Here is a 16,980-nt window from a genome sequence, read left to right on the forward strand (position 1 = left end):
GTTCTCAAGAAGGGGCCAGGGAAAGCAAGTTTTGTTTTACTATCAAAAAAAGGTAAAAGCTAGAGGGATTGATGATTTCAAAGTCTTTTAGAAATGGTTTATATTCCTCTGCTTTAGTTCTTATTTCACTTCTAAGAACTGAGCTCTTCCTAAATTATTTTTCTCCTATGAGAATATGGTTATTTTTTATTCTTTCTTAGGTAATTGATAAGATTCTAACCCAGTCCCCTGTTTTTAGTTACTTAAGTTGAACTGTGAAGAAGCAGTTCATCCTATACTTTTCCAGTCTTCTGTATAATAATTGATAATCACAGTGATGGTCAGTAAGATACTGGGTACTGTATGCCCATACACAAAGTGAGTTTTTTCTTTAAAAATTTATTTCAGAAAAGAGAGAAATACATTTGGGTCTATATGTAGACTACATTCTTACTATAAATTTCTTTCTTCTTTTTGAAAAACAAAGTACTATTTGGTAAAAAGCCTAAAACTGCTTCAACCCAAGCTGATTTTGAATGCATAAAGAGGTCATTTGTTGGATTCAGTTAAAAAGGAATACAGAATTTTAACAGGTATATAATAAGTTTTCCTAGGTACATGACCTTAAGGTAGATGCCATTGAAAATGGACTTTCATGTTCTCTATTCCACTTAACAGATTTCAGTTTAAAACAATACAGTTGGTAAATACTTGTGGAAATTATATGCTACAGGAGTAAAAAGGCCAACTATTTCAGTAGTTAGACAAGTGGAAATTGTGTTTTAGGATAAATTTGCAGCAATAGCATTGAAGATGTATTTAAAAAGTGCTGTATCTTAAGCAGCTTAAATGGAAATGAGGATGATTTGCTTGTAAAAGTGTTTTAGATGACAAAAAATGAATCCAGTGGCAAAGAATGCACTGATGTCAAAAATGTGTATAAAGATTTTGAATGAAACTGTTATGTGAAAAATGAAGGTAAGAGAAAAAGCAGTATTAATATTATTTTAAATATATATATGCATCTAGATTAATTTAAATCTGTAAGTAAACATTTGGCTGTTTTAATCTATATTTCTAGAAATTTCTGGGCTTCCCTGATAGCTCAGCTGATAAAGAATCCTCCTGCAATGCAGGAGACCCTGATTCGATTTCCTGGGTCGGAAAGTTCCCCTGCAGAAGGGATAGGCTACTCTCTCCAGTATTCATGGGCTTCCCTGGTGGCTCAGACCGTAAAGAATCCGCCTGCAGTGCAGGAGATCTGGATTCAATCCCTGGGCTGAGAGGATCCATTGGAGGAGGCATGGCAGCCCACGCCAGTAAGCTTGCCTGGAGAATCCCCATGGACAGAGGAACCTGGCAGGCTACAGGGTGTGGGGTCGCAGAGTCGGACACAACTGAGCAACTAAACACAGCACAGACGTTTCTGCTCAAGTTGGCCAGCAGGCATTGTTTTATATATTTTTATTAGGAAGTTGGTCAGTCACCTTATATTTGGGATTTCTATTTATGCTTGTATGATATTAAGTTATACTTATTCTACTTCATTTAAGATGAAGAGTGTATAATCTGTTTTAAGAGTTCTATCAAAAAATGTTTTGGCTTAAAGAAAAAAAGCTTTAGTTATCCTGAAAAAACGTAATTTTGTGAGACAATTCATTTCTCTTAATAATTCTCATATTGTTATAGATTATTTTAAAAAGAAGTATAATTTGATTTCTCTTTTTAAAAAAGCTTTTAAAAGTTAATACCTCTGTCTAGTAAATGAAGAAACAAAACAAAAACTTCAGCTTTTCAGTTTTGACTCTTACTTACCTAGATCCATTGATTCGTTGTTGTTTTTTATTTTTATTTTTATTTTTACTTTATTTTACTTTACAATACTGTATTGGTTTTGCCATACATTGACATGAATCTACCATGGGTGTACATGCGTTCTCAAACATGAACCCCCCCTCCCACCTCCCTCCCCATAACATCTCTCTGGGTCATCCCCGTGCACCAGCCCCAAGCGTCCTGTATCCTGCATCGGACATAGACTGGCACGTTTCTTACATGATAGTATACATGTTTCAATGCCATTCTCCCAAATCATCCCACCCTCTCCCTCTCCCTCTGAGTCCAAAAGTCCGCTCTACACATCTGTGTCTCTTTTGCCATCTTGCATACAGGGTCATCACTGCCACATTGATTAGTTTTTATGTTAATATATTAATAGTGATTTTTTTTTTAATTAAAAAAAATTGCAGCTGTTCCTTTCCCCCCAACACATCGCTTGACATCTGAAGAAGTATTTGATATGGATGGGATACCCAGGGTTGATGTTCTGAAGAACCACTTAGTGAAAGAAGGTCGGGTAGATGAAGAAATTGCACTTAGGATTATCAATGAGGGTGCTGCCATTCTTCGGAGAGAGAAAACCATGATAGAAGTAGAGGCTCCAATTACAGGTACACTGATTTATGTTTTGGGTATTATTTTTTTTTTACTGTACCATCATTTACCTAATTATAAAACTGTTTCTTCTTCATTCATATTGTATACTAAATTAGTATTACATGGACATTATCTTGAATTTCCAGATTATTTCCTGTAACGAAAGTTTTTGCCTATTTTCAATGAAGAAACATGATCCTAAATAATCTGAGTGCAGAAGTTAGTCTAATTTGCTTTTATGAAGGTTTCATCAGTTGAGTTGGCCATCATTGAATTTGATTCAACAAATACTTATTTACTATGCTTTCAGTCATCAGGGGCAAATACCTCAGTGCCATATCAGATGCCAAAAATGATCATTTAGAAGCCATGAGAAAGTATGGAGTTAGAATGGATATTTTACTGCCACCAATATGATTTTATCATTCTAAGATGTGCATGCTTGACTGCCTAAAGAAGAGTTTTATAAATTTAGGTGAAAATTTTGTCACTTACTACAAATTTTAATACTCTTCTTATATCTTGTTCTAGATCTTGAGCACATGAACAGTTGGGTACACATTATCCCTGTCATGACTCTTCATAGGTTGCTTCTGTCTTAGACCTTTCTTGATAGAATTTTATGCTCTCTCTTATGTAAACGAAATCAGAATTTAAGTAAAATTTGTTATTTTAGAGTTTTTTTTTTTCATATCTAATAATCTTCTTGTTTCAGTGTGTGGTGACATCCATGGCCAATTTTTTGATCTGATGAAACTTTTTGAAGTAGGAGGATCACCTGCTAATACACGATACCTTTTTCTTGGCGATTATGTGGACAGAGGTTATTTTAGTATAGAGGTAATAATCATATACTGTCATTTGATTTGCTTTTAAGTGTTATCATAGATGATTTCTATTACTTCCTAATAACATAAGTTCTTTAAATTACCTGTATTGGGTTCTTTTTAATACCTCTGCATATTCTGAAGTTTTTAGGTAAAGCTATTATTTATTCCTCTTTTGTCTTTCAGACTATTCTCTTAATTTTTTTTTGTGTTAATGTAATTACCATTTCCCAGTGGAAATTATAAGCAAAACGAGGAGCCTTTATTGCCTGTTATCTAGTGGCCCTAAGGAGCTAATGCTGCTTATCTCTCTTGTCCTTAAAGGCATTCAGCCATGCAAAAAAAAAAACAAAAAACATTAATTGTATTTTTCTAATTAAATAAAATAGAATGCTTTTATCACTTAAACTCTAGTGCTTCTATCTTTCCTCCTGTAGCCATTAAGACCCAAGTATATCATATGGAATCTTTATGTATTCTGAAAGTATTAATCTGCTTTTAAAAACTTGAGAGGCATTAAAATGACCTGTTTATTATCACTTAATAGTAGATTGTTCTTTTGCTCCTTTTACTTTTCTAATTATAAAAATTAAAATAAGATACAGAACAATTTGTATTTTCTAACATATGCATTTCTTTCCTTTTTTGAAATGAAAATGAACTCCTATTATAATGTTCTGTAACTTCCTTTTTTATTAATTCCTATGCTCTGATGTCATGCCAGTTCAATTATAAATTTACAGCATCATTTTTAATAGCTGCATTGTATTCTGTTGACTAAACTAGTCACAGTCAATCAATTCTTATTGTTAGGCATTTAAGGTGTTCCCAGTTTTTTGCCATGACAATTGATGCTTCAGTGGACCATATCATTTATACATCCTTATATACTTGCCCAGTTATTTCTATAGGACAAATTCTTAGAGGTTAAATTGTTGAGTAGAAGCTCCGCAAATAGGTGTTAGTATTAATGTGTTTCAAGCATAGTCTAAGCAGTTAACATACTTGATTAGTTTTTACAACAAAGTTATGAGGTAAGTACTTTTATTTTATCCATTTTATAGAGGAGCCTGAGGCTTGAAAAGGTTAAATAACTTGCCCAAGGTCATATTGTTAGTAAGTAGTGGAACTAGGCAGTTTGCGCGCCTGTGCTTTTAACCATGTCCTCCACTAGATATTGAAACCTTACCTGATGAATTTCTATGCCAATTACTGTTGTTCATATCTCCTCTAGTGTTTTCAACCTCCGTTCTGAGGTGTGCTAGGATCCTTGGTGGGAAAGGGAGCTCAGGGCTCTGTCCATCCAAATTCCCTTGGCAATTTTATTATCCTGAGTTGTTCTTTCTGTTCATAGTGTCATCATCGGCCCCTCTCAGTCTTTCCTTGGAGCCTTCAAGAAAGCTAGAAATTGGCCCTTCTTGATAGAAAGATTGGGGCCTTTGACAGAAACAATAGAACAATTTTAGGAAGCTTAGTTGGTAACTGAGCGAGACTTTTTTTTAAAGCTTTTTTTTTTTTAATGTGAACCAATTTAAAAGTCTTTATTGAATTTGTTATACTTTTGTTTTTGTTTTCTGTTTGGTTTTTTTGACACGTGCGATCTTAGTTCCCCCACCAAGGACTGAACCTGCATCCCCTGCACTGTAAGCCTTAACCACTGGACCACCAGGGAAGTCCCTGTAGCTGACTCTTTTAATTCATTTTATTGTTGGAAAGTAATAAAGAATCAGAATAAGTGAAAAGGGCAGGTATTTATTAAGTACTTACCAGGCTTAATTATTTTTTCTTGTGAATAAAATGAAATGTGATACACATTTCAGTTAACCTTAACTTGTTTAAAACAAAGTTTGTGGGAATTCCCTGCCAGTCCAGTGGTTATGATTCCACACTTTCACTGCCAAGGACCCAGGTTCCATCCCTGGTCAGGGAACCAAGACCTGCAAGCTATGCAGTGCAGCCCCCAAAATAAAGAGTTTGTATTTTCTTTTTGTATGTGATCATGTAAACCAAACTTACTTACATATGAAATAGTCTTTCCTTTTTTTAAACCAAATAAGTAAAATATGAGTCTGTTTCTTAGGTGTATTTAGAGAAAAATAGTTGCTGTTCTAATATTCTTTTTGTTTAAAATTACATTGTCTTTGAATCATTTCAGATAATAAGCACCTAATTATATAAGGCAACATTCATAACCAACAAAGTAAATGTAAAACATGATTTTTCTCTTCACTAGGCAGCATGGCATAATGCTTAAAATCAGAAGGTTAGAGGTTTTGTGATTTTGGACAAGTTACTTAAGCTCTTTGCTTCTGTTTCCTCATTTGTAAAACAGAGATAATATTACATACTTCATAGAGTTGTTTGAGGAATAATTAGTGCTTAGCATATTATGAATACTCAGTAAATATTAGCTGCTATTATTTTTGACATTGTTACTGTTTTATTTATTGGTATACCTAAGGAGGAGACCAATCTGCTAATTGTTTTTACAGCAAACAATTTGTAAATCTAAAGTAATTAAATTGACTCATTTATTCAACAAATATTTACTGCTTTTCTACTTGCTAAGTACTTTTCTGAGTGGTAAATCAGGTGTGAATAAGAAACAAAGTCCCTAATTTCATGGAGCTTTGTTTTAGTAAGGGACAAAGAGAAAAGGATAATAAAAAGATAATGAAGAATAATAGAAATTATAAGGGTAATAGAGTTAGAGGAAATGAAACAGAGATCAAACAGCTTAGTTAAACAAAAATGTAAGATTAATTCACTGGAAACATTTTCTTTTGTAGTGTGTCTTATATTTATGGGTCCTGAAGATTCTATATCCAAGTACATTATTTCTCCTGAGAGGCAACCATGAATGCAGACACCTTACTGAATATTTTACCTTTAAGCAGGAATGTGAGTACTGCCATGAGAACTATTTTCACTTCCTCAGGGTTCTTTTAGAGTGATGTGGGTAGTAAGAGTTTGAAGATTTTACAGTGCAACATGTAAGAACAGATTTTGTGTCCAAACATGTAAAGCTTTCAGGAAGATTGTCTACAGTTCTCTAGTGTTTAATATTATTCAGATGTTTTCATTTCAATATTTCCTAATAAATTTGATTTTTCATATGTACTTAGGAACAGTTTTGAGCTCTGTGTATAGTTTTAATTTTAGAATTATTTTTTTCTAACAGGAAGAATATGAACCAAGTGAAAAGAAATGTTGCATTGGAGATTTCTCTCCACCAATATTGAGACATTCCCATGAACATTCTTAACAAATTAATCATCCTGTCATCACTGCAGATTGTTTTATTTATTTTTTAATTATGCAGATTGTGTCATACTCACATTGTTGATTAATTGAAGGTCTTAATCTACAATATTTATCCCATTTCTCTCTTAAATTTATATGGCTGTGGTAATCTTAATAGCTGTAAGCAATCATATAGTATAGAGTTTGACCTTTTCTCACATCTCCTAGCTATGTACTTGTTAGTACTCATGGCTGTATTAAGTCTTAGAATTAAGATTTAAAATTAGAAAATAACTTCAGAATTACTGAGTTGCAAAACATGATGCAATAAAGATCAATATAGTGACAGGTAGTGGCAGAAGTGGCAAACTCTGATATAACTTCAAAGATCGGGTGGGTAACTTAAAAATGAATATAAGATGAGGCCTGGAAAGTTCATGCTTGACCTCAAAGCAATCAAATTAAAGTTTTTATTAAACTGCAGTGTTGGAAAACAGGTCTGTCATCACACTACCAGTTTATAGTCTCTGATTGCTAGATATAGATCTTCTCATATTTGAATGTTACAGTGTTAAGCAGTGAAATAGGAACTGAATTCTTTTTTTCTTATATAAGTAACAAGCTGTCCAGCAAAATCCCACTAAAAACATAAAATATCTAGGAATTTAAATGGTGCAAAGGAATACGTATGACCGACTTTTAAAAGTAGATGACAGTTTAATTCTTTGTTGTGTTACGTTGACTTCTTGCTTTGCTGCTCATTTTAAGTGTTCATTGTAGGCTAAAGGAAACCCTCTGGTCCTCCAAAATAGGAATAAAATCTTTTATTTTTTTAAAATTGGATGGACTTTGAGTTTTGTTTTGTTAAGTCTTCTCTGTAACAAAAAAGTAGTCACTGACTTGTAGAATAAAATAATTAACACTACCTTTAAGTATAGTACTAATTTTGCCTTACTTAGCCTATAAAGGTAAAGAGTTGAGCTATTTTTAGAGATTTGACTTATTTACTTATAGTAATATTTTATGACTATCTGCTACATACACAAAACAAATCTAAGGAGTGCAAATATTTTGTCTTTGTAAGTACAGTAACATTGCTTATCTTTATTGATTCTTATGGGGCAAGATGCTGGCCTTTTTAAAAAAAAAATTTTGTATGCAGTAAAACTTACTCTTTGAAGTGTTTAGTTCTCAACTTTAACAAATGATTAAAGCTGTCTACCATCACAGTCACAATACAGAAAAGTATCATCCCATGAATTCCTCCTTGCTGCCTTTGATACTCACCCCTTTACCGACTCTGCACCCCTAGCTACCACTTGGCTGTTATCCATATCTTTAATTTTTTTGCCTTGGTTTTAATAGTCATTTATGTATGTGCATGTATATGTTTTAAATGATTAACAAATTATGCAGTTTTCAATTACTGAATTTTTTTTCTCTAGGTAAAATTAAATATTCAGAAAGAGTCTATGAAGCTTGTATGGAAGCTTTTGATAGCTTGCCTCTTGCTGCACTTTTAAATCAACAATTTCTTTGTGTTCATGGTGGACTTTCACCAGAAATACACACACTGGATGATATTAGGAGAGTGAGTATATATTTTAGTAACAAGAGTTGATTCCTATTTATAGCATTTTGTTGAGTAGAGACTAGAAGCTTCAAACCTCTCTTCACTGCCAAGATTAGGTAATGGTAAAAATTAATATACTGGTATTTTAAGAAGATATCTTCTAACCATTCAGAATAATGTAGTATGCACAGTATTCAGAGTTGGTACCACTTTCCTTTGTCCATTCCATTCTCACTTTTGACAAGTTATTTCTGCTCTTTGTTTCTTTTCTTTCTTTCACAGTTAGATAGATTCAAAGAGCCACCTGCATTTGGGCCAATGTGTGACTTGCTATGGTCCGATCCTTCTGAAGATTTTGGAAATGAAAAATCACAGGAACATTTTAGTCACAATACAGTTCGAGGATGTTCTTATTTTTATAAGTAAGGAAAAATATTCAAGCTTAATCACATTTTAGTTGTTAAAATAGCATATGCTTTCATTATATATAGAAAGCCATTATTTTACTTAATTTTCTCTTTTTCCCCACAGCTATCCAGCAGTGTGTGAATTTTTGCAAAACAATAATTTGTTATCGATTATTAGAGCTCATGAAGCTCAAGATGCAGGGTAAGAACTCTGTTTCCCTAACCCAAATTAACACCTTATGTACAAATCAAACTTAGTAACCATGATTGATGCTTTACGATGCATATTAAGTTATTTGTTTTGCAGCTATAGAATGTACAGAAAAAGTCAAACTACAGGGTTCCCTTCATTAATAACAATTTTTTCGGCACCTAATTACTTAGATGTCTACAATAATAAAGGTAAGATGTTGTTGATAAAAAAAATTGTTAAACGACTTAGTATTTTGATTGACTTATTTTTTGAAAATATAGTAGAAAAGGGGCATTGTTTGAAACTGTAACTATCCAAATCTCTTTATGAAAAAATATAAGATATAAGGGAGGGGAGAGGACAAGAAATGAAAATCCAAAATGTGAAACTTAAGTCACATGTTAAACCATTTCACAACTTTGTCATTCACAAAAACTGCCTGTGAAAGAATATTCTGAGGTAACTCTGTCAAGTAAAAATGCACATGATTTTCTCAAACTCCCCTTTCTTAAATCTTTTCTCTTATAATCAAGAGAATGTTTTCTTGCTTGCATAAAGCCGCTGCTGCTCCTTTGACCATTTCATGTATTTGAACTGTATGGTTGTTTATCCCATGTTTCTTGTTTTATGTTCACTGAGGTAGGTTTTCTTTTCCTTTCTTATTCTCTACTTTTATATCCACTGCCCCATGATGATTTGTAATTGACCTTTAATTAATTCAGTCCAGCCTTCTTTCAGGAAGACAGTCTCCCCTTTCCTCTCTTTTTACTGCTCTTTCTTCCTTTTTTTTTTTTTTTTCTTATGTCTTTGTAATTTACCTTCTTTTCTAGTGGTTTATATTCCACCTCCTTCCCTCCAAATTTGATCTGTCTGTAACAACTGGATTTCCTTTAACTTGGAACATAATTCACTGAGAGATAATACCAAAGGATCTTAATCTAGTTAAGTGTGTGCCAAGGACATTGAAGATGAGCTTAAGTATGTTTAGGCAGTTCACATTTTCAGAAGAGGAAATCAAGAAGCCCGCTCCTATTCTGTCTTGATATGTCAGGAATTCAGTTGACTATGCCATAGTTCCCAAGGTCAGACAGGAGTGGTTGTGCCAGGAGGAAAGAACAGAAGGTTAAAGATTTTTTAAAGTACATTTAATGAGGTCATTGCTAAATATGGGTTTGAGTGTGGTGTGAGTTCAAAAGAGGAGCAAAATAGAGTTTTTGGAAGATTATAGGTTATAGTTAAAAGGTTAAAACATTTACCTGAGATCAGATAGTAGCAGTAGCAGGCTATCAAATAGCTTGGATACAGGGTATGCTGTAAGAACTCCATACTATATTAATTACCAAAACAACCATACCATAGAGATTAACCGAGTTGGTGGTCTTTAGAAACTATAATGCCTCCAAGGATTATACCAGTGCTAAGATAATCTTTTAAATTATATCTTGTTTTATAAAATTTGAAACTTCCATAAAGATACCTAATGAAGCAAGGCTTCATTTTTAAAGAAAAATATATCTAAGTTTGGACTCCATTCTCCAAATTGATTTGTTATATTTAACTTTGTACCTGTAACCTCCCTTTGTTAGTATTAAAGGAACTAGTGTTCAGTGCTCAGTTGATTACTGCATACTGGTTGTCCTTTGTCAGTTTAACTCAGGAGATCAAGGGATACTTTTCTTAGTACTCCAAAAAGAAACTCAAACCATTCAATCTGTCTTGTCAAAATCAAATGTCTCTTGATAGTGCTGATTCTATACATGGTGTTAATGATTTGAGTGCTTACATGGTACGGGACATGTTCATAATGTTTCATTCCATCTATAGGGCAATTTTCTAGATTCTTTATCTTTCTCTTTTTTTTAAATTAAAAGCTTGGTATCAGTCCTTAATTTCTGAGGCTAAATTTGAAATACATTTATTTCATGGGAATTTCATCAGGGAAGCAAGCGTATTTTGACTCTGTATTAGCTAGAATCCCAAATCATGGAATTTAATACATACATTTCAGTCCTTTACATTAAAATGAAAAAAAAAGTAAGCACATAACTATTATAGTATCTGCCAAACATTTTATACTTTTTTGTACTTTCACGTGAACTCTATTCTCTGACCTTAAACTTCTGAGATAGGCAGGATGTTTTATAAATGAGAAACAGATTAGTTAAATAATTTACTATTGCACATATACTGTAGTTTAGATTAGAATCTAGCCCATTAATCCAGTGTTCCGTAAACTAATATAACCAGTGCCTGAAATCTTTATCAGGTTAATTTAAGGTATTATTTATATCAACTTGTGAAGCTTTAGAAAGATACTTGAAATTGAGATGAGTATGTTACTTTTGAGTTTTTCTGTTTTGGTATTTTAATGGAATTTTTTTCTAAATGAAGTGAAATATTTCTTTGTAGTAGTTTCACTTGATTTCTTACAATACATGAAATAAGTACATTCATATATTCATAAATAAAATGTTCCAAATGTTTCTTTTTCTTCTCTGTGTTTTTTTTTCCTCTTGCTTTATTTCCATTTAGTTGTCCTTTTCAGGTTGCCTGCAACTAAAAAGACCCTCTTAAATTCCTCCAACTTGTATGAACTCTTAGACCTAGAAAATTGCTCATTGCTGTTCTGTGTTTCCTCAAAAAAACTGAGTTCTCACAATTTTGGATTTAGTAAACATGCATGTTGGATTATTTGTATTGGATTATAAAGTACAACAAGCATTCTAGAAAGATTGGGAATTTCATTAATAATAACAAGTAAAGATCTGACTATGTTCTACATAAAACTGTGTTGGAAGCAAAAAGTATATTACTACTAAAAATTAGTTCCTACCTCTCTCTGGTACCCTTCATTCCACTCACCCCTTGATTTCCCACCCCCCTTAAAAGATATTTTTTCTGCTTTTATGTGTTTTAGACTTTTGGAGTTAAAGACAAATTGTTACATTGACATTCAAACTTATCTTGCAGCTGCTGTATTAAAGTATGAAAATAATGTGATGAATATTCGACAGTTTAACTGTTCTCCACATCCTTATTGGTTGCCCAATTTTATGGATGTTTTCACATGGTCTTTACCATTTGTTGGAGAAAAAGGTATGATTTTTATTTTTAAAAAATTGTTATACTGTTATATTTATTCCAGTTTACTATTGCAGGCACATACTACTTGCTAAAGGGAGCTGAAGTCTAGTTTCACTGTGGATACAGCTCTGTTTTGTCAGTGGGTGTGGATATGAGAGCCTCAAAGATATTTTAGTTAGCTGTTTACAGCCCCCATGTGAGGGTGTCTGGGGGACTGGGAGAAGACTTATAAATAGCCTGATGTTGTCTTCAGCTGTTGGGTTTTCTTTCTTTTTTTCTTTAGCTTAAATCTTTTATGAAGGAATGGAGAGATGGCTTTGCTTTGGAACTGACGCTTTTGCATATTTTAACATCACTCTTGGGGATGTCATGGCAATTCATGGGAGAATTTAATAGCCTTCATTTGGGGCAGTATTAGTCATTTTGTAGCAGCTCTGTACTGTCAGAAATGATAAAGAGAAATTCAGGTTCTGACCTAATATTTCTTCTCCTATATGGAGCAATATATTATATGTATATAATTTTAGTGGTAATGGTTTCCTGATAATTTAGAGATTCCTATTAGTATGTACTTAATAGGCTTAAAAAAGCATAAATACTATTTAAGAGGTTTTATTTTTGATTTTTATTTTAGTTTTGTAGAGGTCTTAAGAGTTCCTTACTTTATCACATTCTTCTTTTTCCATTTTAGTGTTAATTTTCCCATGAGCCAATACCTCAGTTTCCATATGTGGAATATGAGTATTAGAGTACAGATATGATTGTAAAACATTTTGTTCTATATCCCTCTCTATTTTTTCTCACCTCCTCTATGTTACAAAATGTTCCTTTCTGCCTGAGATATGTTACTTCTGCCAAGGCATTTTTGGTTCTAAAATTCAGAGTTACTACTTAAACTATATGTTCAGCAGGTTTTTTGCAGATTCCCTTTGGGCTTCATCAGTTACTCCGTAGGTCAACATTAATATGGAGATAGAATTACCCACTTTAGCAATTGAGAAGGGGGCCAGTAAAGGGCTTAGGTGCAAGGGATGCATTACACTTATAACCTTCTATCTTTGGTATATGAGAAATAGTTCAATCATAGCCTCATCAGGCTAAAGGGAATTTAAGAATTCATCTTGTTTATTCTGCCTCCAGGCTAGACTGCAACACAACTATTTTAACGCGTAGTATGAGTGGGATGGGGGGTGGTGAAAGCAGGGAAGATAGGAGGAAAATGGATATTTCTAATTTGATTTTTTGATGCCTCCACGAAAAAGGAAGTAGTTCATTATATCTAATCTAAATGTTTATGCTATGAGTATTTAAACAAAGAGAAGTTAATAGGTTTTCCTCAACCAATGCACCTGTCAAAAACCAGGGCATCTGGTTTTTGCCCTGGTTTTAGATAGAATTTTAAATCTCTCAGTGATCACAATCATGTAGTCTAACTCCTTTTGAGAGATGAGAAAACTTAATCTAATTTCTGTGGATCTCTCATAAGTGAAAGTGGATTTCTTTCAGTGATCCTGTATTTGAAGTCTGCTACAAAGTGATCTTTTGTTCTTTTTTGCCACTCTACATCATCTTAGCTATTTATTGTGAGGAAGTATTCAAACTATCTGACCATTTTTGTTGTTTTTCTGTGGATCTTCTCTAAATTATTCATATCTTTCTAAAATCAGAATTTCAGATTTGAACATTATACACAAATAGAATTCTAACCAGTGTTGAACACAGTAAGAAAATTTTCTTAAACTCTTTGCATATTTTTCCATTTTAATACACATTAGCTGTTTAAATAGCCTATTTACTTCTTCATTCTAATGAAAATTTTCTTTTGGTGTGAAAATCTGCAAATGACTCTTCATTGGATTCCACGTTGAGAAAACCAGTTTGACTCTGATCTAGTCCCTGGGAAGCAACTAACCTAGCCAGAGGCTTCCTTGGAGGCAGGTTTAATCCCGAAGTTAGGTGAAAGTAGTTTTTTAACCTTTTGTGGACTTTTTATTTCATTTTTTAAAAATCTTATGTTATAAAACTTGCAGCATATAAAAGGTAGAGCGAATAATATGATGAATTACTATGTACCAATTATTCAGCTTTGACAGTTATCAAATCATGGCCAAATCTGTGTCATTTATATCCCCATCCACTGCTCCCTATCCCATACCTCAATTGTTTTGAATCAGATCTCAGCTGTTATTTTTTGTATCTATAAATGTTACAGAATGAAGCTCAGAGATAAGATTAAAACCCTTTTGAGAACGTGGTAAAAGTTAGAGACTTACACCACCCAGAAAATTTCATGTACAAAATACATGTACAGTCTTTACGTATGTAACATTTTGAGGATGCTCATAAATCTGAAGCGAATTGGTAATGCCGTCAGGTTTACTGGCCCCAATTTAAGAACCTCTGCTTCAGAGAATCCAGTATGATGTGATCTGCCATAGAAGGTCATATATGTAAGATTTGTTCATTTACCAGATTTTTTTGGAATTAACAGGAGAAAGGAGATTCTATCTATCAGAGAGATTAAAGTAGCATTTGAACTGTGGGTTAAAGAATGTTGGAATTGTGCAGGTAGATGTGAGCAAGACAGTTTTAGGAGGAGGTACTTCCCAAGGCTGAGTCTGACAGGAAGAACTCATAAGGTCACTGACAAATGTTTAGGAGTTCAGTTTGATTAGCAAGTACTGTATGAAAGATGAAATGAAATGCTCATTGCTCAGTCATGTCTGACTTTTTTGCAACCCCATGGACTGTAGCCTGCCAGGCTTCTTTGTCCTTGGAATTCTCCAGGCCAGAATACTGGAGTGGATTGCTATTCCCTTCTCCAGGGGATCTTCCCAACCCAGGGTTTGAACTTGGGTCTCCCACATTGCAGGCAGATTCTTTACCATCTGAGCCACCAGGGAAGCCTCTTCATATGTTAGAAAGTAATGTATGAAGGATAATAGTAGAAAAAGAAGGAAAGTCAAAATTAGATCAGGAGGATTTTGATCATTTAAACAGAGAATCTGGAACTTTGATAAATGGTGGGATATAACTGCAACAGAAAATAATCATGATAGTCATTTAGAAAAATTACTCTGGTGAAATGAACTGGAAGAAAGACTAGAGATTGGAAGACCTGTTATGAAATTTCATCAGGAATCAGAAACATAATGAAGCCCTGTTAACATTAGGAATGGAAAGTGTGGGAGAACTCCAAGAACTGTAAAAGTAGAATCAGTGAGACTTAACCAGATTGCTTGTTTAACAGGAGGGAATGATTGAATTTGGCTTGAATGTTTTGAATGTGATAATGGTAGTGCCATTAACACACACTGATGAGAACTCCTGTTATTCTAGCAACCCCTCACTTCTGTTATAGCTGCTTTTCATCTTCATTGGGATTGCTAGGCCTTTGACCGTGTTGTTTTCTTTTTAATCTGATGCCCTTTTGCCTTTCTTTCTTCTTAAGTGAAAATGAAGTCGCTCAGTCGTGTCCAACTCTCTGCGACCTGTGGACTGTAGCCCACCAACCCCAAACTCTTTTCTCTCTTGTTTTTCTGCTTTGTCCTATAAATCTTAGCCCCAGTAAAGTCTAACTATCCATTTTCTCCATTTTTACAGTTAGGATATAGAGTGCTGCTGGAGATATTTATATAGCCTTGTGTCTTCCCTGGTGACTTGGTGATTAAGAACTTGCCTTCCAGTACAGGAGATGTGGGTTTGATCCCTAGGTCAGGAAGATTCCCTGGAGAAAGAAATGGAATCCAGTCTAGCATTCTTGCCTTGAAAATCCCATGGACAGAGGAGTCTTGTGGACTATAGTCTGTGGGGTTGCAAAAGAGTTGGACACAACTTAGTGACTAAACAACAACAACGATTTGGTATCACCCTTTGATTTCTAGCATTAGCTAGGCTCTCAGTAGTACCCAGACATCTTTATGTCACTAGTCTCCTTCCTCACTTATTGCCACCAGGATGTATTCTAAAATTCTTTTTTTTAACTTAAACATTTTCTTTTTCTAGCCACTTCCCTTACTGTCAGAGAAAACACATACCATCTATGGAAGCTTTCTCTGCTTACTGTTCCCCTGCTTTCTAAACTGCACTCATCTTTTTGGGGGGGGCTATGCTGCATGGCTTTTGGGGATCTTAGTTCCCCAACTAGGGATTGACTCTTGGGAGTGAAAACATGAATTCCTAACCAGTAGACCATCCTGATAAACTGCACTCATCTTGAATTCTTAGCCTGTTGAAAATGTGACCCTTCAATCCAGGGCTACTGTTTCTGACTTGTTCTTATACTCCATTATCCTTCTGCTTTTTCAGGAAATTTACTTTATTACTTAGGTGTTCTATATCTTCAGACTCTCTCTACTAAGCTCTTTTGTAAATTGTTCAAATATATCTGATCTTTAAATAAAAAATAACATTTCCCCTATCTGATATCTTTCATTGACCACTATTATGCTATGATTCTCTTGCCTTTCCTTCACAGCAAAGCTTCTAGATGGAAAGCAGTACACACATAGAAGCTAGTATTTAGTAACCGTATATGACCCTGGTAACTCTCAAGATAAACCTTAACCTGTCACATGAAGTCTTTGTACCTTGCCTAGTTTCTCTTCAGCTTCATTTTTTTGTTATTGTTTTCTTTCACGTTTTCTATGTTCCAGCCATGAAACAGCATAGCCAACTTCCTGAATGTACTATATGTATATGCTCTTTCAAGTTTCATGCCTTAATACTTTTTATTTTTTCATGACAGTTTTGTTGAGGTATAATTCAAATACCATACAATTAACCTATTTCCATTGTGTACTTCACTGATTTTTAGTATATTCAGAGTTATGTGTCTGTCACAACAATCAGTTTTGAAATATGTTCATGATCCTCCCAAAGAAACCTTGTGTCCTTTAGCAGTTCCCAGTTCCCTCCACATCTTCTCTCCAGCCCTGTGCAACCACTTGTCTGCTTACTGTTTGCATAGGTTTTTGGAAATTTCATATAAATGGAATCATGCAGTATGTAGTCTTTTGTGACTGACTTGTTTCTATAATATTTTTAAGGTTTACCCATGTTGTAACCTGAGTCAATACATTATTCCTTTTTATGACAAAATAATATTCTACTGTATGGATATACCATATTTTGTTTATCTGTTCATCAGCTGATGGACATTTGGTACTCTTTACTTTTTGACTACTATGAATAATGCTGTGATGAATATTCCTGTACAATATGTTTTCATTCTTAGAT

At 33.9% G+C, this 16,980-nt stretch overlaps 1 protein-coding gene across 9 annotated transcripts in view; it reads left to right on the top strand.

The window, feature by feature from the left end:
• The window catches only part of PPP3CB (protein phosphatase 3 catalytic subunit beta), a 47,419-nt gene that overhangs the window by 11,938 nt on the left and 18,501 nt on the right, over positions 1–16,980 (top strand). For all 9 annotated transcript variants that reach the window (XM_040242455.1, XM_040242456.1, XM_040242452.1 and 6 more), the window contains exons 2-9: positions 2,229–2,429; positions 3,131–3,255; positions 6,032–6,143; positions 7,931–8,076; positions 8,341–8,480; positions 8,590–8,667; positions 8,773–8,867; positions 11,629–11,754. In XM_040242455.1, the coding sequence (XP_040098389.1) occupies positions 2,279–2,429; positions 3,131–3,255; positions 6,032–6,143; positions 7,931–8,076; positions 8,341–8,480; positions 8,590–8,667; positions 8,773–8,867; positions 11,629–11,754 (973 nt within the window). In that variant the 5' untranslated portion in view covers positions 2,229–2,278. The remainder of the gene's footprint in view (positions 1–2,228; positions 2,430–3,130; positions 3,256–6,031; positions 6,144–7,930; positions 8,077–8,340; positions 8,481–8,589; positions 8,668–8,772; positions 8,868–11,628; positions 11,755–16,980) is intronic.

This window comes from Oryx dammah, unplaced genomic scaffold (genome assembly GCF_014754425.2).
Source record: "Oryx dammah isolate SB20612 unplaced genomic scaffold, SCBI_Odam_1.1 HiC_scaffold_6, whole genome shotgun sequence".
NCBI lineage: Eukaryota > Metazoa > Chordata > Mammalia > Artiodactyla > Bovidae > Oryx > Oryx dammah.